Source organism: Ursus maritimus (genome assembly GCF_017311325.1).
Source record: "Ursus maritimus isolate PB19 chromosome X unlocalized genomic scaffold, ASM1731132v1 scaffold_X1, whole genome shotgun sequence".
Taxonomy (NCBI): domain Eukaryota; kingdom Metazoa; phylum Chordata; class Mammalia; order Carnivora; family Ursidae; genus Ursus; species Ursus maritimus.
In genome coordinates, this window is record NW_024423319.1 from 6,349,748 (window position 1) to 6,374,312 (window position 24,565).

The 24,565-nt window shown below is 41.8% G+C and overlaps 1 protein-coding gene across 2 annotated transcripts in view; it reads right to left on the minus strand.

The window, feature by feature from the left end:
* Window positions 1-24,565, minus strand: part of HS6ST2 (heparan sulfate 6-O-sulfotransferase 2) — a 293,116-nt gene that overhangs the window by 22,651 nt on the left and 245,900 nt on the right. The window contains exon 4 of one of the 2 annotated variants that reach the window (XM_040627471.1): window positions 23,562-23,648. The exons of the other annotated variant lie outside the window; for it this stretch is intronic. Within the exon in view, the coding sequence (XP_040483405.1) occupies window positions 23,562-23,648 (87 nt within the window). The remainder of the gene's footprint in view (window positions 1-23,561; window positions 23,649-24,565) is intronic. 2 annotated transcript variants of the gene reach the window in all.

Consider the following 24,565-nt stretch of genomic DNA (forward strand, 5'->3'; position numbering starts at 1 on the left):
GCTATGGGTTGTCCAGAGGGGGAAGGATTTGGAAGACGGGCAAAAGACAGGCATCCATAGTGCCCTGATCCCACTTAATTAAGTGGGCTTTCCTTTTCAGTCCCTCCTGCCCCAAACCTACACTGACTGGGCCCATTGCTCTTTCACGGGTCTTCAGGACCTCAAGAAAGCAAGGCCTCTGGAGGGCTCTCAAGGTGCTAGCCAGGGGGCTGCTCCAACACGCCTCTCCCGGGAGCTTCCAGGCTATTCTTTCTATCCCATCCCCCTCCACAGAGTCTCTAGCTTCATAGATTCAGTCCCTCCCTTACGCACTTAGCAATTTTCTTCATTCTGGTCCCTAGATAGTTTCTTTCACATCTCTCCTTGTTGTTCTGTTTCCTCCACCTCCAGGGTGATCGATGACCCAATAGGCATTTACATTTACAAAGCAATTGCATTTACATAAGATAACTCTTATCTACAGCCCAAAAAGGCACAAGTAAAACACATATATAATAGAGAGAACGCCAATTCATCACCCACATTTACAGTGCCTTCCGACAGGATAGACTGTCCTAGGAACTGGTGTATGAGGGGAGAGAGCCCTGTAAAATTTATCACTAAAGGTAATCAATGACTTCCAACTCATGCGCTCCACGCCTCAAGGTGAAAATACACCACAAGTATGGGGAAAGCATATATACTCCTTAAAGTTCGCTGAATTTCATTTGAGCCTTCATTGATTTCATTTAATACAGGATTATATAATCAGGAAGTCAGTAGCAACTGAAAATACCAAGCCTAGCCTTCACCCATCAGGGTATTTTGGTAATATCTAGTAATGGCAGGAGACTCTCATTTAATTGAATTGGAAATGCAACATATATTAGCTTACAGAAACTTAATCAGTGTGATCAAATTAAAACGGGCCACTCAGACATACCATCCTGATTAAGGCACTTGCGAACACTCCACAATTACCAGAGATTTGTGGTGTTAATGATTCAAACTCAGGTTTTTTTCTCTGGGGATTCGGTCCAAACTCTTTTTCACTAGACAATTAGAAAACTCCATCCTTTATTTTGAAAAATGTTACAATAGCATTATTGACATTAATTCTCAAAGAATGCAGAAGAGGAAATAGCACATGTTGGGAATTTTTTTTCCCTTTAACATTCATTGCCTTTTCTTTGGGATGAGGGTCATTAATCTCAAAGCTTTAGCTCTTAGGAGTGGTAATGAAGTTTGGCAACGGTGAAGTGACCATTTTTTAAGTGTATTAGGGGAAAACTCCGCTTTTTTGCTTTCTGCAAAGCAGCTCTGGGTTTCCCTGAAAGGAGTTTGCTTATGGCCCTATTCAAAAACCACTTTGGTTGAACTGGCCTGTTGTCCTGGGTAGAAGACTACAGAATTAGGCCATTTCTTTTAAATGTGTTCTTAATAGACCATTATAAACACTAGCTTGGGAGATGTGAATTACTCCCCCCCTCTAAAACGCATCTTGCCAGCCCACCACCCTTAAAATATTACAGCAGTAAATTACCTGGGATCAGGATCTCGTGTTTCTAGCTCCATTATTGTGTGGAGAGTGGTGATGGGGGGTTGCCCAGCTGCTTGTTTCTACTTTAGTCAGCAAAACCCGTCCCTTCATGGAACGGGACAGAAAACAGAGCTTCAGAGGGTAACTTTCTCAAGGTGGCAGAGTTGGCGAGGATCAGATCTGAGGCTAGACCCCCAGTCTTTCGACTCGATCTGAGGCTAGACCCCAGTCTTTTGACTCTCTGGGTTTTATTCCCCACTGCTGCTTGTCAAGTCCAGCTCAGTCCTGATGAGGACAAATTCCAAGTTATTGGACTCTGCCTTAAAGAGATGGTATACTATTTACTGAGACTCAGTTAATGAAGTTAAAGGGCTACTGAGGGGAGAGGAAGATAAAGAGGAGAAGGGCGATCGTGTGCTGAGATGGGGTGGGGGGGATCTGACTCCCCACTAGCCTGGCAGCAGTCTGCTATGGCAAGATGCTTCTAGAAACGAGATGGTTCTGACATTCACACCATCAGGCACAATTTCCCAGAAACTAGGTTTGGAAAGGCAGAGACAAGCCATGGGTTAAAATATAGAGGCTTGTGGGATTAAGAGCATTCTGGAAGTGCTCCCTGCACTTGTCTGTAATATCATGGGCTGGGGGTGGTGGTGATAGTGGTGGTGTGCAATGAGCCCTATGCTCGGTTGGTTCAATACTAAAATCCCTGACACAATGCTCTTTGTTTAAGATAAGCCCAGTGATCTTTAAGGCTCAAGGAGAAGAATTTCTAATTTTTTATCTATTCATTTAAAACGTAAGCTAAGTCATTTTAAGGTCTTCACCTATTGAGTTACAGTGCATTCACTTTCTGTTCCATGAACACAAGAATAGGGGGTCTCTCCTGAGGTGTGTGGAAGACACTTTACTCCGTTTACTGTGAACACTTTACAGAAGTGTCTCATATCAGTGCATATACTGAGAGCCCACGATGTACTCTGTATGCTCTGTGGAAGATAAAAGCATTACGCCCACTCTTCCTCAAGGAGCCATAGCAGCAAGTTAGCTGGAGAGATCAGCCAACGGGGAAAGTTAACAATAAGAATGAGAGCTGCTGTTTCCAGAACTTTCTCTTTCACTGCCCAGCATCCACAGTGCTCCAGCCACGTCTCTAGTAGCCCCTTTCTTGAAGAGCATTCCACTTTGCTCCCTGGATTCTAGTTATCTGTGTACAGAAGCATTTTCTCTACTAGAAATAAGATGCTTAAGAGCAGTGACTGAATTTGTGCCTGTTTCAGTCTCTTCTCTCTCTTCTCCCCTATCCTCTCATGTGTACCTTGGCTTCCATCCCACCCTAGCATCTGGAACTGTGCCCATCACATACTAGACACACAACAAACACTTGCTGACTTGCTTAATGAACACATGTCAATACTTGGTTAAATGCTAAATGGATACTGGTCAAGAAAATGTTGAGGGGAGGGCACCTGGGTGGCTCAGTCAGTTGAGCATCTGACTCTTGATTTCGGCTCGGGTCATGATCTCAGGGTCCTGGAATCGAGCTCAGTGTGGAGTCTGCACTCAGCACGGAGTCTGCTTGAGGAGTCTCCTTCTCCGTCTGCCCCTCCCTATGCAAATAAATAAATAAATCTTATATAAAAAAAAGGGAGGATGCTCTCAGGCTGCATCAGGAGAGACACAAAGGAAGGAGTGGCATATTAATGGTGTTTTGCGATATGAGGAGTAACAATAATGCCATTTAATGAGCTTCAATATGGACCAGAAGATTTGCTTAAGTTACCTCACCCAATCTCTAATAGAGAGGAAGGTCCAATTATTATTCCCATTTTCCAGATAAGGGAACTGAGGCTTGAAGAAATTAAGTAACTTGTGCAAGGTGCGAGAGCTTGGATCTAAACCCATACTGACCTAATTTGAAAGACCGAGCTCTTTCCAATAAACTAGGATTTAGACAGGTGTAGTTGAAGGATGGCGGTCACTGCAGACTGGCACAACAGTATAAACTAAAGGACATTTGGCAGACTACGAGACGAGTATAACCAAGGGGAGAGGAGGGTTGGGGCTGATGGTGACACATACAGCTGGTGAGAGATAGGGCTGAATTAGTGAACAAAAGACACTAGAGAAGGAGTTGAAAAATCATAACAACATTGGGTATAGGATTATATAAAACACCCACAATGAAGAAATATTAAGAAACCCATGGGCTTTCTAATGGCATTCAAATGAACAATACAGACTTTGGCCTAACACTCCGCCTGACTATTTTTCCTCGAGAGGATGGCTTGCATGACTAAAATAACCTCCCCGAGCTAATGGTCTTTTTCAACAGGTTTCATCACAGCCCAGCACAGAGGCCAGGTTAAAGAAATGGAGTGGAAGAAGTGTGTGTTCATTCAGTCTTCAGAGCAGAAGCCAGTTGGGGAGCACCACCCAAAACCTGCCCACTGTTTTCCCCTTGAGTATTTCTGAATTGGCCTGGCTTTAAGCCGTAGAGTCAGGCAACAACCACCTGTCCGTCTGGTTCCTTTCATCTGCTCAGAGCAACATGGCCACACGAGGGAAAACATGTCTACTTTTCTTGACTTCTCCTTCTTTTCCCCTGTCCCCTTCCTCTTCCTTCTCCTCCTTTTTTTTTTTTGGTTGTTTTTAAGAGCTTGCAGAATTGAGACAGGGGGCTGCCAGATGGCCCAACAGTCAGAGCTGCTTTGCCTGTCCTTGGGGAGCTGGGGCATGGCGGCTAAAGGCTGCGTTCCCGCACTGCGCACCAAGTGTTCTCAGCCTGGGTCTGTATCAGTGGTTATCTAACATGCTGAGCAGCAGGGCTTTGAACAATGCTCTCTAGTCAGACCTCAATATATATAACAGATAAACATGGCGTCACTCAGAAAGACATGGAGGAGGCCTGGAGTCCCATTATTTACCACTTTAGGCTCCCCATCACCCCTACTTCCAGCAGGCTCTGAGGTCCTGCTTCAGAACCTAGATGGCAAAACCAATGATCTATACAAAGGAAGGGCGTGGTGAGCCCACTGCAATGGCTCCATGAGCCCACGTAGCTTCCTTAGACCTCTTTTCGCCTTTCCCCCCCATCTGTTAGAAACCAAAATAGGCATTGTAGGGACTTGGGAATAAATGGTAGTGCGGACTTCCACATCACAAGAAAGAAGAAAAAATAAACAGCCCTCCACAATACTACACATTTCTTCCTTGCCAGGAGGTGGGTGATAGAGTCCCGGATACTCGGGTAAAGAAACCCACAGTCTCCTTCTGCACAGCCAAGAAAACAGTCAAAAAAACTAAGAGGCAGCCCACGGAATGGGAGAAGTTATTTGCAAATGATGCTACAGATAAAAGACTGGTATCCAAGATCTACAAAGAACTTCTCAAACTCAATACACGAGAAACAAATAAACAAATCATAACATGGGCAGAAGATATGAACAGACACTTTTCCAATGATGACATACAAATGGCTCACAGACACATGAAACAATGTTCAAAATCATTAGCCATCAGGGAAATTCAAATCAAAACCACACTAAGATACCACCTTACGCCAGTTAGAATGGCAAAAATGGACAAGGCAAGAAACAACAATTGCTGGAGAGGATGTGGAGAAAGGGGATCCCTCCTACACTGTTGGTGGGAATGCACGTTGGTACAGCCACTCTGGAAAACAGTGTGGAGGTCCCTTAAAAAGTTAAAAATTGAGCTACCCTACGACCCAGCCATTGCACTACTGGGTGTTTACCCCAAAGATAGAGACGTAGTGAAGAGAAGGGCCATATGCGCCCCAATGTTCATAGCAGCATTGTCCACAATAGCCAAATCGTGGAAGGAGCCAAGATGCCCTTCAACAGATGACTGGATTAAAAAGATGTGGTCCATATATACAATGGAATATTACTCAGCTATCAAAAAGAATGATTACACAACATTTGCAGCAACATGGACGGGGCTGGAGGAGATTATGCTAAGTGAAATAAGTCAAGCAGAGAAAGACAATTATCATATGATTTCTCTCATCTATGGAACATAAGAACTAGGAAGATCGGTAGGGGAAGAAAGGGATAAAGAAAGGGGGGTAATCAGAAGGGGGAATGAAGCATGAGAGACTATGGACTCTGGGAAACAAACTGAGGGCTTCAGAGGGGAGGGGGGTGGGGGAATGGGATAGGCTGGTGATGGGTAGTAAGGAGGGCACGTATTGCATGGTGCACTGGGTGTTATACACAACTAATGAATCATGGAACTTTACATCAAAAACCAGGGATGTACTGTATGGTGACTAACATAATAAAAAAAAATAAAAATAAAATAAAAAAGAATAGCAACCCTAAAAAAAAAAGAAAAAAAAAAAAAAGAAACCTGCAGTCTCCAAACTGAACATGCTTACGAGGACAAAGCTGGTTATGCCTAACTAGTCCCCAAAATATGAATGCTCAAGGTGACTGGGAAAAAAATTAGTATCAGGGGCAACCCCTGCAGACTTGCCATAAAGATGGGCGATGTTCTCAGAGAAAGACACGAACCCGTCGACTTCCCTCATGTGGACGCACACTTTCTCCTCATATTCCTGAAAATCACTAGAAGGTGGATGTGTGCCTAGTTATTTTTTGCAAGGCCTGCAGAGATAGGATGTTGCTTGTTTTCACACCCTCCTGGCAATGCTGGGAAAGATCGGAAGGATGATCTGCGCTTCCCGGACGGAAGAGGAGCGTCTGGGGAGAGTCACGTGCGTGGGGTTCCATAGGCATGGATCTGGGAAACGAATGTAAGCATGCAGAGGCCGGACAGAGCATCCCATCAAAGCCCAGGGAGCACGCGTCTCCTCCCCAACTGTGATGAGAAAGAGAGCTTGTCTCTGCCGAGGGGCCTGGACAGCCACGCTGAGGGGAACCTGCCAAATCGGCTGTGATCCATGCCGCGTAAGCACGTGATCAGTTCCAAATCGGCTGTGATCCATGCCGCGTAAGCACGTGATCAGTTCCTGAACCAATGTCGTGGGGCGGTTTCCAGATTACACGAGAAAATGCCTGCATTTAAAGCACCTGGGAGAGGGCCTGGTGCATAGGAAGCACCCAATAAACGGTCCTGCTTCTTTTTCCACTCCCGGCCCTTGTTACATGGGCAGTGTTCACTTACTCCTTTCGATGGGAATGCACTCTGTAAGATCCCTACCCGCCCGTACAGTATGTTTTGCTGGTTTTTTCTTTTTGGTTCTTTTTTTTTTCTTTCTTTTTCTTTTTTCTTTTTGATCAGGTACCTAGAATTATTTGACTCTAATTTCCGAGTAGCCTGCTCTTGAGCTGTATGGAGGAGGGAGAATAATTGAGGATTTAGAGAAAAATGGGCCCTGGGTTCAATCATGGCTCCACTACTTACCTATCTCCGTGGTTTTGGGCAAAAGATGTCATTTGTCTCAGCCTTAGTTTTCCCATCTGTAAGCTGTAGATAGAATTTGTGCCTCATAGGGTTGCTGCTAGAATTACACGAGGTAATGGATGAGAACGCTCTTAGTGCGCTACGAAACGCTATACAAATAATGATTTTTTTTTTATTATGAGGCATTTCAGGCTTACTCAGACTTGCTTCCCCCTCCCTCTTATGCATCCCCCAGTTCAACCTGAGCTTTTTCAGAGAGTCATGGCCAAACATATATCAGGTCTGCCAGACTGCACAGGACTAGCCAATTGATCATTTCAATTAAATTATCCAGTCAATTCAAATAGCCAGTTTTCTCAATTGTCCCGATCTCCTGCCACATTCAACCCCATTCAAGTGACCCAAACAGTGGCTTGGGACATCACACACACATATCCTCCGAGCCACATGATGTTCCCCTTGAACCATCTTCTCCACCCGCAATCCTTCCAGGGATGCGAGGCACCGCACACTGAGAATTTGTGCTTCAAATGTATGTGACATCTTAGTCATCCGGTACAAATGCTACTTCAAGCAAGCCCTAACAGATGGTGGTCTGGCTCTTCCAGCATCACCAGCATTTTCCAGACAAAATTTACAGTTCCATCATCAGTGAGCTGAGTGCTGGCTGCCTCATTTTTCTTTTTCATTTCATCTTTAGTAAGCAACCATCCTGAAAACCCAAGGCATGCTGTGTAATGAAGTAATGGCCATTGACCAGTGGTGTAGCTTTATGTCTGCCCTCCCCACTCATGATGCAACGTATGGAGTAATGGAAGGGTCAGCGTCAGGTGCTGGTAGCAGAGTACCAGGCAAAATCATCCTTAGCTTCAAGTAGGAATACTGAAGAGGTGAGATTTCACCACATTTCATAGCCCCTGCAGAACTTTCTACCCGCTCAGTACCCTTCCCTCTGACTAAGGCCTCCAGCAGCAGGACCAGTCTTTCCATCTTTGTGAACTGAGGTCTACCCCAGTCTCTAAGTACACAGGGCATCTCCAGAAAGGATGGACAAGTACAGACATGGCCAGAGTCTTGGCCCTATCACCTATAAACTATGTGACCTGGAACAATCCAATGTCATCTCAGATTCCTTGTCAGTAAAAGGAGCTAATAATAACCTTTGTTTTGTAGGTCTATTGTAATGATTAAACAAGATAGTATTATGTAAAGAACCTTGCACAGTGCCTGAAACATAGGGAGCACTCAATAAATTGTAGCTCATAAAACATTATCACATGTTTGCAATATGTAAGGAATGGTTCTAATTCCTTTATGTGGGTTCCCTTATTAAATAAAATCTTTCCTCAAATGTCACCTTCCAGTGAGGTCTTCCCCCAACCACTTTATTTAAATTTACACATTTCCTGCCTGCACCTCTCCTTACTGCCCCCCCACCATGTCCCTTTCCCCACTTATGACTTATTCCCTTTTTAAATACTGTGTATTTTATTTGTTTGTTTAATGACAGTATTCCGCCACTAGAATGGGCATAAAGGGAGGGACTGTTGTCTGTTTTATTTGCTGTATCCTCAGAGCCTATAACAGTACCTGGCACTTAGTAAGCACTCAACAAAATGTTTGAATGAATGGAGAATTCCATCCTCGAGAAAATCCTATGAAGCAGGCACTCTTAGTATCTAACCCCTTTTTACAAGTGAAGAAACTGATACACAGAGAGATTAACTTGCCCACGGAAGTGTTGGGATTTTAAAGCAACAACTGGGCTCCAGAGTGTGCCATCTTACCCACTATACTATACTGCTGTTTTTCAAGAACTTATGAAGGGAGAGAGGGGGCGGAGGGGAGAGAGGAGAGCCAGGAGAGAGGAAGAAAGCACAAATGAGAGAATGAGAATAATGGGAAGGGTGTATGAGATTCTATGAACTTTAGCGTTTATTTTTCATTGTGTTTTTTGCTTTCTGTTCTGCACCACCGTGAATAGGATCCACTCTCTTGCTGATGCAATTCCTGTGCAGTAGTGTGGCAAGCTAGCTTTGGTCATGTGTTAAAGGCAGCCATCAATCATTTGTCCCCAAAACAGCCTCTTCAGAGAACACTATGATTGTTCAACTATCTCTCCATTGTTAAATGTGTCTTTTTACAACGTTAAATTGGTGGAAATTATTTGCACAACACAAAAATCATACCCAGTCAACACTGTATGACAGGTTCTAGCCGGGGCAACAAGGCCAGAAAAAAAGTCATCCATATTGGAAAAGAAGAATCAGTTTGTTTTTATTTATAGCTGCCATAACTGTCTGTGTAGGAAATTCAAAGGAATCTACAAAAAGCTCCTGGCACTCATAAGTGAGCTTAGCAAGTTCATAGCACATAAGATTAATATACAAAAATCAATTGTACTTGTATATATGAAAAATGAGCAATTAGAATTTGAAAAAACTATACTATTTACCATAGCATCAAAAGTATGAAATACTTAGGGATAGATATGACAAACATATGAAAGACAAGTACACTGAGAACTATAAAACATTGCTGAGTGAAATAAAAGAAGATCCAAAAAAATGGAGAAATACCTTGTGTTCGTGGCTTGGAAGACTTGATATTGTTAAGAGGTCAGTTCTTCCCAGTTATTTTAATTGAGGTAAAACTGACATATAACATTGTTAGTTTCAGACCTACACCACAATGATTTGATATTTGTATACACTGCAAAATGATCACCACAATAAGTCTAGTTTCCCCCATTACCATATGAAGTTACGTAATTTACAATACAATATTATTGACTATAGTCACGATACTGTACATTACACACCCATGTCTCATTTATTTGATGGTTGGAAGTTTCTACCTCTTGAACACCTTCTCCCATTTTGCATACCGCCAAAACCCCCTTTGTTCTACCAATAACCAATATGTTCTTTGCATCTATGAGTTTTATTTTATTTTGTTTATTCATTTGTTTTGATTTTTAGATTCCACATACAAGTAAAATCGTATGGTATTGGTCTTTCTCTGTCTGACTTATTCCACTTAGCATCATACCCTCAAGCTCCATCCATGCTGCAAATGGCAAGATTTCATTCTTTTTGATGCCTGAGTAGTATTCCATTATGCAGACATATATATCACATCTCTTTTGTCCATTCGTCCATCAATGGACACTTTGTTTCCATATCATGTCTATTGTGAATAATGCTGCAAGGAACATAGGGGTGCATGTATCTTTTCAAATTAGTGCTTTTATTTTCTTCAGATAGAGACCCAGAGGGAGAATTGCTGGGCCAGATGATAGTTCCATTTTTAGTTTTTAAAGAAACCCCCACACTGTCTTCCACGGTGGCTGCACCAATTTAAGTTCCCACCAACAGTGCACCAGGGTTCCCTTTTCTGCACATCTTGCCAACACTTGTTATTTCTTGTCTTTTTGATAATAGTCATTCTGACAGGTGTGACATGATGTGTCACAGTGGTTTTAATTTGCATTTCCCTAATGATTAGTGACGTTGAGAATCTTTTCATGTGCCTGGTGGCAATTGAATGTCTTCTTTGGAAAAATGTCTACTCAGATCTTCTGCCCATTTTTAATTGGATTTTTTTTGTAGTTGAGTTGTATGAATTCATTGCATATTTTTAATATTAACCCCTTATCAGATGTATGACTTGCAAATACCGTCTCCATTTAGTAGGTTGCTTTTTCATTTTGTTGATGGCTTCCTTCACTGTGCAGAAACTTTCCAGTTTGATGTAGTCCCATTTGTTTATTTTTGCATTTGTTTCCATTGCCTCTGGAGTTAGATCCAAAAAAAAAAAAATATCACCAAAAGCAAGGTCAAGAAGCTTACTGCCTATGTTTCCTTCTAGGAATTTTGTGGTTTCTAGTCTCATATTCAAGTCTTTAATCCATTTTCAATTAATTTCTGTGTGTAGTGTTAAGAGAGTGGTGCAGTTTCATTCTTTTGCACGTAGCTGTCCAGTTTTCCCAGCACCATTTATAGAAGAGAATATCCTTTTCCCATTGTACATTCTTGCCTCTTTTGTTGTAAATTAATTGACAATATATGCATGGGTGTATATCGGGGCTCTCTATTCTGTTCTATTGATCTAGGTGCTGTTTTATGCCAATATTATACTGTTTTGATTACTACAGTTCTGTCATACAGTTTGGGATCAGGGGGTATGATGCCACCAGACTTATTATTCTTTCTCAAAATTGTTTTGGCTATTTGGGATCCTTTATGGTTTCATACAAATTTGAGGATTGTTTGTTCTATCTCTGTGAAAAATGCCATTGAGATTTTCATAGGCATTGCACTGAATCTACACATTGCTTTGGGTAATATGGACACTTTAACAATATTAATTCTTCTGATTCATTAGCATGGAATAGATTTCCATTTATCTGTGTCTTCTTCAAATTCTTTTATCAGTTTTCAAGGTACAGGTCTTTCACCTCCTTGGTTAAATTTGTTTATTTTTAGATATTTTATTCTTTTTGATGTGATTGCAAAAGGGATTGTTTTCTTAATTTCTCTTTCTGATGGTTTGTTAGTGTATAAAAATGCAACAGATTTTCATATATTAATTTTATATCCTGCAATGTTACCAAATTCATTTATTAGTTCTAACAGTTTCTTGGTGGAGACTTTAGGGTTTTACATATATAAAATTATGTTATCCCCCAATGGTGACAGTTTTATCTCTTCCTTTCCTATTTGGAAGACTTCTATTTCCTTTTCTTGACTAATTGCCCCAGCCAGGATGTCAAATACTGTGTTGAATAAAAGTGGTGAGAATGGGCATCCTTGTCTTGTTCCTGATCTTAGAGTTAAAGCTTTCAGCTTGTTCCTGTTGAGTAAGATGTTAACTGTGGCCTTGTCATATATGGCTGGGGTATATTTCCCTTATACCCACTTTGCTGAGAATTTTTAACAAATGGATGTTAAATTTTGTCAGATGCATCTATTAAATGATCATATGATTTCAATCTTTCATTTTGTTAATGTGGTGTATCTCATTGATTGCTTTGTTGATGCTGAACCATCCTTCATTCCTAGAATAAATACCACTTGATCCTGGTGTATGATGTTTTTAATGTATTGTTGAATTTGGCTTGCTTATTATTTTGTTGGGGATTTTTGCATCTATGTTCATCAGGGATACTGGCCTGTAATTTTCTGTTTTGTGGTGTCCTTGTTTGGTTTCGGTATCAGGGTAATGCTGGCTTCCTAAAATGTTTGGAAGCATTCCTTCTTCTTCAGTTTTTTGGAAGAGTTTGAGAATAGTTGTTAAGTCTTCTTGAATGTTTGGTATAATTCACCAGTGAAGCCATCTGGTTCTACACTTTCAATCTCCTTGCTAGTAATAAATCTATTCAGATTTTCTTCATGATTCGGTCTTGGAATAGTGTTTGTTTCTAGGAATTTATCCATTTCTTTTATGTTGTCCAATTTGTTGGCATATAATTGTTCATAGTAGTCTTTTATGATCCTTTGTATTTCTTGGTATCAGTTAAAACTTCTCCTCTTTCATTTCAAATTCTATTTATTCCAGCCCTCTCTCTTTTTTCTTAGTGAGTCAGCTAAAGGTTTATCAATTCTGTTTATCTTTTCAAGAGCCAGCTCTCAGTTTCATTGATCTTTCCTCTTGTCTTTTTAGTCTCTACTTCATTTATTTCTGCTCAGGTCTTTATTATTTCCTTCCTTCTACTAACTCTGTGCTATTTGTTCCTTTTTTCTAGTTCCGTTAGATTGTTTGAGATTTTTCATGTTTATTCAGGTAGGCCTATATCTCTATGAACTTCCCTCTTAAAACAGTTTTTGCTGCATCCCATTGATTTTGGTATGTTGCACTTTCATTTGTCTCAGGGTATTTTTTGGGCTCTCCTTTGACTTCTTTGTTGATCCACTGGTTGTTCAGTACCATGTTTGATCTCTACATATTTGTGATTTCTTTTCAGTTTTCTTTGGAATCTGATTTCCAGATTCATACCATTGTGGGCTGAAAAGACGTTTGATATAATTTTAATCTTAAACTTATTGAGACTTGTTTTATCACATATGTTCTATCCTGGAGAATGTTCATGGGAACTTGAGAAGAATGTGTATTCTGCTGTGTTTGGGTGGAGTGTTCTATATATATCTATTAACTCCACCTGGTCTAATGTGTCCTATGTATCCTTTAAGGTTGAAATTTCTTTACTGATTTTCTGGCTGGATGATCTATCCATTGATGCAAGTGGGGTGTTATATTCCCCTACTATTATTGTATTGCTGTTGATTTCTCCCTTCAGGTCTCTTAATATTTGCTTTATATATTTAGGTGCTCCCATGTTGGGTGCATAAATATTAACATCTGTTATATCTTCTTGCTGGATTGACCTCTTTATCGTTATACCATGCCCATCTTTGTCTTTTATTACATTTTTTGTTTTAAAGTCTATTTTGTCTGATATAAGAATAGCTACCCCAGTTTTCTTTCCATTTGCATGAAACATCGTTCTCCACCCCTTCATTGTCAGTCTGTGTGACCTTCTATCTGAGGTAGGCAGCATGTAGATGGGTCTTGTTTTTCTATTCATTCAGTCACTCTGTGTCTTTTGATTACAGAATTTAGTCCATTTACATTTAAATGAATTATAGATAGGTATGTGCTCACTGCCATCTTGTTACTTGTTTACTGGCTGTTTTGTAGTTCCTCTCTGTTCCTTTCTTCTTCTCTTGCTCTCCTTCTTTGTAGTTGATGCCTTTCTTTAGTGTTATGTTTAGATTCCATTGTCATTATCTTTTGTGTATCTACTATAGGTTTTTGCTTTGTCATTATCATGAAGCTTACATATATCAGCCTATATATCAATATAGACTGATGGTAAGTTTGAACACATTCTAAGACTACATCTTTACTCCCCCATACACATGTGACACAATGATGTCACATTTTACATCTTTTATTTTGTGTATCCCTTAATTAACTGCTATAGTTTAGTTATTTTTACTGGTTTTACTAGTTTTGTCTTTTTAATCTTCATCTAGCTTTATAAGTGATTAGTCTACTACCTTTAATACATATTTACCTTTGCCAGTCAGATTTTAATTTTTTTATGTTTTCTTGTTACTAATTAACACCTTTCATTTCAACTTAAAGAAATCTTTTTACATTTCTGGTTTAGTCATGGTGAACTCCTTCAGTTTTTCTTGTCTGAAAAACTTTCTTTCTTCTTCATTTGTGACCGATAACCTTGCCAGGTAGAATATTCTTTTTTTTTTTTTAAGATTTTATTTATTTATTTGACAGAGACAGCCAGTGAGAGAGGGAACACAAGCAGGGGGAGTGGGAGAGGAAGAAGCAGGCTCCTAGCAGAAGAGCCTGATGTGGGGCTCGATCCTAGAATGCCGGGATCACGCCCTGAGCCGAAGGCAAACACTTAACAACTGCACCACCCAGGCGCCCCAAGGTAGAATATTCTTGGTTGGAAGTCTTTTTGCTTTCACCCCTTTGAATATATCATGCCACTCATTTCTGACCTGCAAAGTTTCTGCTGAAAAAAATCAGCTGACAGTCTTCTGGGGAGGGGGTTCCTTGTACATAACAGGTTCTTTTTCTCTTACTGCTTTTAAAACTCTCTCTTTAGCTTTAACTTTTGACATTTTAATTTATAAAGTGTCTTGGTGTGGCTCTCTTGGGCTTCATCTTATTTGGAGCTCTCTAGGCTTCCTGGATCTGGATATCTCTTTATTTCCCTAAGTTACGGAAGTTTTCAGCCATTATTTCTTCAAATAAGTTTCTGTCCCTTTCTCTCTCTTTTGTTTCTGGGACCCCTATTATGTGAATATTGTTCCACTTGATGATGTCCCATAGGTCTCGTAAGCTATCTTCATTTTCTTTAAATTCTTTTTTCTTTTTGCTGTTCTGTTTGAGTGACTTCTACTCCCCTGTCTTCCAGGCCACTAATCCCTTCTTCTGCTTCATTTAGTCTGTTGTTGAACCCCTTTAGTGTACTTTTCAGCTCAGCTATTATATTCTTTAGCTCCATGACTTCTGTTTGGTGCTTTCTTATATTTTTCTGTTTCTTTGTTGAAGTTCTCTCTGTGCTCATTCATTCTTCTCCTGGGATCAGCAAGCATCTTTATAACATTTCTTTCAACTCTTTATTGAGTAAATTACTTATCTCCCTTTCATTAAGTTTTTTCCCCCTGGGGTTTTATCTTCTTTCATTTGGAACATACCCTTTGTTTCCTCATTTTGTTGGGCTCTCTGTGTTTGTCCTATGTTAGGCAAAACACCAATCCCTCCCAGTCTTGAAGGACTGGTCACAGAAAAACAAGATGTGTGTCTGAGTCTGCTGTCTGCAGTCCCCTGGAGAACTATCTCTTCAATTGTTTCAGTTCTGTTTCAGTTCTGCAGAAACATAAGCTCCCTCCTGGCCACCAGAGCCAGGTGTTCAAGGGACATTCCCTATATGGACTGCATGCATCTACTGGTTTTGCTGGGCCACAGGGGAGCACGTAGCTGTGGCGAGCCCGCCCAACAGTTTTGGTGGGGTGGGGTCATGGGGCACAATAGTCCAGGGCATGCAGCATTAACAAGGCAGAAGGAGAGTGCAGATATGGCACCTTCAAGTGACTCCACCCCCAGAGAGAGTTCTAACACATCCCTGAGCCTTCAGCAGACACTTAAAATTAGCTAGTAAATCTCCTTCACACGTGGTCTAGGCATATTTCAATCTGCTGCTTTTGCCATGAGTCCCAGGGCAAGTGAGTCTGTACATGAACCTGTTAAGAGCAGTGTCAATTTCTTCCAGAACTTTGGGTCTCCTGGACATAAGCTGTGCTGGTTTTCAAAGCCAGATGTTTTGGAGGCTTGTCTCTCTGATGCTGGTCCCAAGGGTTAAGGTTGCCAGATGTGGGGCTTGAACCCCTCACTCCTCATAGATACACTCTGTATTTGTGAGGTCCCACCTGCCTGTGGGTTGCCGTGTCAGGGGTGGGGGTTTTGGCAAGACCATGTCTCTGTCTCACCTACTCCTCTCAATCTGGCCTTTTTACCCATTGCTGTGAAGGAGCTCTTCAGCTTGTTTTCAAGTCTTTTTCAAAGAATTTTTCTGTATGTCACTGTAGATTTGGTGTGTCCATGGGAATAGGTGAGTTCAGGGTTTTCCTACACTGCCATCTTGAACCACCCTCTCCCAAGATTTGATACATAAATTCAACACAATCCTTTCCAAAATCCCAGCAGGCTTTCTTTCTAAATGTATAGACTGATCCTAAAATTCATATGAAAATGCAAAGGACCTAGAATATCCAAAACGACTTTGAAAAGGAAGAACGAAGTTGGAAGACTCACGCCATCTGATTTCAAGAGTTATTTTAAAGCTAGAGTAGTCAAGACAATGTGGAATTGGCATAAAAGGATAAAAATATCAATCAACCGAGAATCTAGAAGTAGACCCATATATATATGTAGATTTTTCAACAAACATACCAAAGCAGGTCAATGGAAAATATATTCTTCTAGTGACATGGTACCGGAATAACTGGATATCCATATGTAACACAAAACAAATATTTGATCTCAACCTTGCACCATATACAAAATTTAACTCCAATTGAAAAATTGCCCTAAAGGTAACACCTAAAACTATATAAAACATCTAGAAGAAAACACAGGTAAAAACCTTTGCAACTTTGGGTTAGGCAAATATTTTTTTAGATACGCTACCAAAAGCATAATCCAGGGGCGCCTGGGTGGCACAGAGGTTAAGCGTCTGCCTTCGGCTCAGGGCGTGATCCCGGCATTATGGGATCGAGCCCCACATCAGGCTCCTCCGCTATGAGCCTGCTTCTTCCTCTTCCGCTCCCCCTGCTTGTGTTCCCTGTCTCGCTGGCTGTCTCTATCTCTCTCAAATAAATAAAATCTTTAAAAAAAGAAAGCATAATCCAGAAAAGAAAAAAAATAATAAACTGAGTTTCATCGAATTAAAAAGTTCTACTCCACACCTAAATCTTTCTACATGCTAGATTTTTAGCCACTGATGGGTTCATAATAATAATTTAGATAGCACATCACCTTTGCCCCATGTTCTCGTACTTTCTTAGTACTGGAAACCATAGTGGGCCATGTTTAATAGGTGAGTTTCCTGAAAAACACAGATCTGGCCTGGAGGCATTGGAAGATGCCACTTATTTAGCCTCTGTAATTCCCTCAGCTCAAAAAGAGCTGGTTTGAGAACTAGCAATATTGGGGTGAAAGGTCAGATGTAGCATTGACAGATGGATAGATGGACAAACAGATGGGAGGAGGAAGGAGGAAGGGAAGGAGGGTGGAAGAAAGAGAGACAGAGACAGAGATTTATTATTTGGAGGAAAATAGGGGAGTCCTGTTTAACGTCACTCTTTCTTGCTTGCCTGGGCTTTCTTGAGTTGGAGAGCAGGAGAGGAATTCTAGCCAATACCTGGGAACTGGGCATCACTCAGTTGTGCCAGAACAGTGCAAGTGAGAGCTCTTCATTTTGTATATTTCAGAGGGGGAAAAAGTTATCAAGGACCTGTGTCCTAGAGAACAACATGTTGGCTCTATGATTTTGTATGATAGGCAAGAGGGGTGAAAGATGGCTCCTGCTTTCCAAAGCTCCATTAGCAGAATCACTCTTCTTGATGAAGCTGTAGAACCATGACCAGCATGGACAGTCAGATATTTGGGGGGCGTCTATTATGTCAGTAAGTATACTCTTCATATTATCGATCACAGAGATGCACGTGGACCTGCTAAACAACGTTTCCATGGCTGAACTGTTTCTTCCTGGATCCACTATTAATTTCGTGTCTATCCTAACCTGCAGGAATTATTTATGTGATGCCGGTGGTGCTGGGGCTTCTGCTTTCCCATTTCCAGAGCTGGCAAAGCAGACAACCAGGCAAGCTGCACCACCCGGAGCTCTCGTTTGGTCAGAATCCTACTGGGCAGGTCACAGTGTTCCCAGCTGCAATAGGTTGGCAGCTGAAGCAAGCATAATCACTAGGTGACATTATTAAGCGCTTGGCCTGTGCCAGGTACTGGGAGACCCTGACTAAGATTATGGCATTTCATCATCACAATGGCCCAATGAGGTTGGTACAACGTTAATTGGTGGTGGAGCCAGGATTCAAATCCAGGTTTCTCTGATTGCAAAGCTGATGTCCTTTAGAATACGCACAATGCTACATGATTAATTTATTTCAAGCGATCTTTCAACAGCCCTGTGCTGCATCCATTAGCTCTAGGTTAAACCTCAAAGTATATCCAGCCTGTGTGTTATTTACCCCTTGTTATTAGAAGTCTTTTTCAAATGTCTTAGGCTACTTTCCTGCCTTATTAATGAATGTACTTTCTGGAACAGATTTGATTTTTTTGTTACGACTAAAAGTCTCACGCTATCCCGGATGGGGAATATTGGAGGAAAAGGCAGTTAGGCTACAAATGATTCTCGGGCACACTCAAAGCCATTTTTAGGGATACATTCCCACATCAGTTTATGTTTTTGTCATTTGTCTTTTTCTACAAATGAGCAATTGCAGAGAGAGAGAGAGAGAGACAAAGAGAGTTAGCAGTCAGTTTCACTCTTTGGTTTGTCACAAGCCTTTGTGATATTAGACTTAGCCTCACAGCTAAACTAAGGCACTACTGACATCGTTAGCACATAAAACTACAGGGACCATTTGACATGTTGAATACTTGGCCACCTGACTGTAATGTCCATACACCACGCATGCGTGTGCACGCATGCGCGCACACACACACTTTCATATCAGAGGCAAAACGGGGGGTTTTAGCAACAGTCACAGACTACTGTCTTAGGCTCTCAATTAGAGGAAATGACATAATATGAGATCACGGTGTGCAGGATTTGGGCTCCAGAAACGCCCATGTAAAGAGCTCAGTCTGCACCATGCCGAGTCCATACAGAACAAGCAAGACTTCACTTCTTTTTAAAGCAAGGAAGTTTTTTATTTGGCTCCTGCCAACCAAAACCAAAACCGTGTTGGTGTGTTTAGTTTCTTTATGAAGTTACGTGCTCCTAATGGCTCTCATCTAGAGATGGCTGAATTGATAAACAGGTCTGCTCATTACGAGACAAGTTTGGCAAAGACAGGTTGGAGTCCATCTTCCTGTGGCATCTGCTCCTAGGGTCGGCTCCGGGCAGATTTGTGAGGTGAGCAAGGTTGACCTGGTCCTCGTATTTCCCTTCTGTACTCCTTTTCCTCCATTTTAGCATCCCTGGCTTAATTCATGTAAGTCAACATTTATGGCATCATTTACCAGGCAGTGTGCTTGGGTTCTCTGCCCCGGCCCTGTAATATTCATGGCCTTCACTAGTATCTGAAAATTGGACTTGGTTCTTGTCATTCCATAGTCTATGGAGCCTATGTGGAAAACATTTTAGGCTGAGGGGGTGATTAATTTCCATCGCCGTCTGCAACTGCCTACAATCTAGTTTTTAAATTGATGCCTCTGAGTGTTACACACACACACACACACACACACACACACACACACACCCTCAACCTTGGCTGGCTGATTTGAGGGAGATCTATGAGTTCTCTTTATTGCTTCCTTGATGAAGGGGTGTTAAAGGCTTGAGATCGCTCCACAATAATGTTGAGAATGGGTGACTGACCAAACACAACCAGAGTGATGTTAGTTTAGAGCAAAAGGAAAGTGTTTGAAAAGTGCACACTATTTCCTTTCATCATCACTACGGCTACATTTTTTAAAAAGTGGAATGATTCTAATTTCTCCCCGAAGTCTCCATTTTCACAGTGGCTGACGGAAGCGACCCACACAGGTATCATGGTATATGGAGGGCACAGCATTCGGCTGCACATGCTGAGACCAGGCTCCAGGGCTCCTTTGGTGTGATTAGCTGAAGTACTTTACTATCTGGGAGAAGAACTGTAGCATATATTGGAGTAAAAAGAGCAGGGGGCAAATATGAGAAAACTGGGATTCTAAGCTGACCTCTGCTACTAACTAGATGCATGTGTTTGGGCAAGTGGCTGACCCTCCTTGAGTCTTGGTGTCCTTATCTGTTCAGCAAAAGAGTTGGTCTCCTGTAAATTGTGTTCTGATACACCATGAAAATTCATAACGGCTCCTTGTCACTGCCATGTATGCTCAGCCTTGACAGTTTAAGTGCTGGCTAGGAACAACCCAATGGGTCAGCAAATGGATTGATTCTGGCATGATGTGGTCAACGGAATAACAGATTCACGTTACCGAAGGAACCAAATGTGCGGTTAAATGTAGTGGTCCGGCCTGGCTAGTCACGGGTCAACCTCTGCAAAACCTGTGCTTCCTGATATCAGAGTTATGGCTCTGTGCTTTTTCTTTCTGCCTCGTCAATTTGCCTCACTGTTGGCATAGAAGAAACTGCATGTATCTCCCTGAAAGTCATTGCCAGGGTAGTCTGGCTCTGCTGCTCAGATATATCCCATTCCATCTGTTCCTGCCTCTAACAGGGTTGGCTACCCAGCTTCAGATCCAGGCAATGGAACAGCGCGAGCGGAAGCAAAACAACTTTTAAGCTGTAGGTTTCTTAAGCTACTCCGCATGCTTCAATCCATCTCAGCTGGCCCCCGATGCATTGAAGTCCCCCAAAGGGGCGGACAGTTCCAACTTGTTCTTATTAACTTTAGGGGATTCTGTCCACCTTTGTGACTACTTTGCATTTTCCTCTTCTGACCCAGCCTTGCTACCTGAGGGGTAAGTGGGCAAATGAAAGGGTTCAGGGGTCACTTCTCAGAAGCCTTCATTGATATCCCCACATGACATCTTCCCCACCGCAACCCTGGCACTGGTTAGGGGTGACTATATGGGCTCCCACAGGAGTAGCCTGTGACAATACCTTCTTGTCATCCTGACTCCTCTCCTCTCCACAAGGAGACTGTGAGCTCCTTGAAGGTACATTTTGGATCTTGTATTTGTCTATGAGACCCCAGGGTTTAGCACAATGGTGCAAAATAAACGCTCAATATATTCCAGTTGTCTTAAAGTAATTAAATTTAAAAAATTAACTTACCGAAAATTTCTATCTGGAGACCCCTGTGGAGGCACATGCTATCCTCTCCAATTTCCTCATGTATAAAACAGACATAATAATAGTGCCTATTTCATAAGCTTCTGGTGGTTGAGGATTAACGAGACAAAATTGTCAAGTGCTCGGTACAGAGGTTGGCTCAGAGCATTCACTCAACACATATTAGTTATGATTTCACGTAGCCACGATGTGTATCGGAGGCAGCTTGAATTCTGCATTTTTTGTTTCTTCAAAAACCAGGAGACCTAATTTCTTTTCAGAGAAGAAAAGGCCATGCCTTCCATCTCCCAGCCTGTTTCTGGCCTCAAAATAAGAACTGTTCCACATCACACTGCCATTAGATCAAGGAACATGAGAAACCCAGCAGAACTGCAGCCCGGATGCTGCCTGTGGTGACAGTGCATCATGGGAAAAGCTCGTCGTGACAGTGCACCATGGGAAAAGGTCCAGGATGCAGAAATCTACCTCCCCACACCTCACACTGCCCCACATTCCCAAACCAACGAAGTACATAGGAAATAACGACGCTCTCTGAATTACAACACATGTGCCTAATAGCGATACACTGTTGTGGAAAGTGTGAAAAGGGCCCCCAACAGTCTCACCATATTGAGACTGCTCTCTACTGCTCCTGTGAACACAGACAGCCTGAGATCGGAGAAAATGTGCAGAGAAATCATTTTTAAAACCTCCTGAAAGCTGATGGCACCTAAGTCGGATCAAGGGACCCGGCACATATATCCACGAGGAGGATACTGGAGAATTTTTTAGTTTTCATTAATAATCAACAAAAATAATGAACAATTACAAAGAACTACCTCAATCCGTGAGTCACGTACACGGCCAACAAAAGGCACATAGCTCAGAATGTGTGAAAAGGGAGGCCCTCATGGTGGCAGAAGCTTGGGCTGTGTCCAAATACAGCGAGTACGCTAGAAGATCACATTTATCTACTTGGGAATGTATTTATGCGGGCCTCCTACTGCTCACAACCTGGGTATGGTGTCAGGCATGCATTCTCTGTGTCATCTGAACTCAACTTCGACCAACGCTCCCTGTGCAGCTCACGCTGAGATTCTTTACTCAAAAGGTAAGAAACTAGGTCCCTGCCAAGCCAAAAGAAACCAAACAGCGCCCCTTTCAAAGTGTAACAGCAATCACAAGCAGCCATCGCGATACATCAAGGTCTAATAAATGGAGAGTGCTCTGCTGTTGTCAGGGGGACAGGTGCGTATAAGGGGCCAAGACACAGCCTGCCATTTCTGCAAGCATGGTGCTAAAAGCCATTCTCCAGTGTCATATCTGCTCACTCAGAGAGCACGCTGATGATGAATCGGGACTAATTTGGAAACGTTCATCTGCTTGGGACTGTGTGCATCAATTCCCTTCCTTCATAATTTATCCAGCATTTTGATTGTGGTGTGTGGTGATAAATAACTGAAACGAGTTATAAGTGCTTGGAGATTTAGTCTTATGTCTTCACCACCGCTTTTTATATTCTCCAAGATAGCCCACATTCAACTTTGTATGCAAACCTGAAATGGTATTTCAGAGAAGAAAAGGAAAAAAAAAAGCAGCCAATAGATCTTTCACTTTGGGAACTGAATATAAGATCATATTCAAAGTGCAGCATTTATGGTCCAACACTGAATACATAAAATATATGACCATTACAAATTCACCTTTCATTGCAAAGCCATGCTCTTGTAGTGACATATCTTATTGCTAGATTAGAGCTTTTAGCATGATGAGGGCATCTTTCATCCTCTCCTAGATGCAGGCTGGGTACTCCTTCAGGGCTGTATTTCTGCCTGTCACAATGCCCTATGCCACTGAGAGACGTAACCTACAGAGAACCCAAGTCATTCACCAAAGGGCTGCAGCCACTTCGGAGGGGAAGCACCTAATCGGAGGTATGTCATCTGCATGGGACCACATTGTTTCAGCCATGCTCTGCTGAATCCAATTGGCTGGATCAGCCAATGCTGTTTTCTGGAATTAACCCAAAGAGGTCAATCCAACATCACAAATATTCAGCCAATACAAGTTTTGGCAATACCACAAAGATAGTTGTGTGGAGGACATGGTACATGCTGGTTACTAGGAAAAGAATATACATACCACATAAATCAGTGATATGGTTATGATGGGAATGTACTTAAACCAGGACATTCATGGAATGGCTTTCCAGATTTTTCCAACTCAATCCTAAATCTTAAGGTATGGGTCAAAGACAGATTTTCATGGATTTTTCAACTCATACAATGATTCGGTGTTGCTGCTTCTTTCTTTAACTTTTGAAACACATAGTCTAAATCTTGCGTTGCTTTAACTCCTTGCCCTTCACACTCAGTCTGACTTTCCCATCTCCTCCTACATCTTCAGTCCTTCACATACCCAATATTCTTGACACATGCTTTACTCATGTATATTCCCCGGTGACTAGCCCAGTGCGAGGCACACGGAAGGCATTCCACAAATCTTTGTTGAATGAGTATGAATGAATGACAAAATGAGGACAGCACAAGGCTTGGTGATAACTATGTTAAATGCACAGGGACACTTTTCACTTACTTCCCACTCTTAGATGTGTTCCGGGTCTTTGTGGATGATGGAGAGTTGGCGCCTGGATTAGTGTTTGGAGAACCCCGTCTATCCTTACTATACCCACAGAAAGAATAGAAAAAATATATACAACAAATGACCACAGAGACAAAAAGCAATTAGTCATTTCATTTAAATACTTTGAGGCTCGGTCTCTCTCTCTCACGCGCGCGCGCTCTCTCTCTTTTTCCTGTCAAAATGGAGCATGATCTTATCCAGTGGTGAGCCCTTCAAAGGTAAAGAGAGTGGGAACCACTGGTCAAGTTCAAAAAAAGCTATCCTTGGGGCGCCTGAGTGGCTCAGTCGTTAAGCATCTGCCTTTGGCTCAGGGCGTGATCCCAGAGTCCTGGGATCAGGTCCCACATCAGGCTCCTCGGCTGGGAGCCTGCTTCTTCCTCTCCCACTCCCCCTGCTTGTGTTCCCTCTCTCGCTGCCTGTCTCTCTCTCTCTCTGTCAAATAAATAAATAAAATCTTTAAAAAAAAAAGCTATCCTTTTGGCATTCAAGCTTGAGCTAGTGGATTCCATTAACGATAGCACCATGGCCCGGGCCCCAAGGGAGGTTCCAGTAAAAAAAAAAATGTGTAAAAATAACTAGTCTTTAACATCAAATCCTTTCTTTTCAGTCTCTGGAGTGTCTGTATTACAAGTTCAGTTCTGAAGCTGCTGACTTTTAGTGAAGTATGCGGATGCCAAGTGACTTCCAAAAGTCTTTGTGAGATACTATCAGATGAATTAATAATTTTCACTCATAATGTTAACATGGGAAGACTGTGAATTCAGATATTCTTTCAGGAAAAGCACCACCTGCTTCATGAGTAATTGAATTTAAATCTCCACCTTCAATAACTCCACAGCTTATGTCAAACCTTGGAAACAATTACGAAATAAATCACTAGGAAGGTCTGCTTAATCTCATCAGGTTAATAAACGCAGACAAATTAATCACTTGAAGGTAAACAAAAAGGAATAATT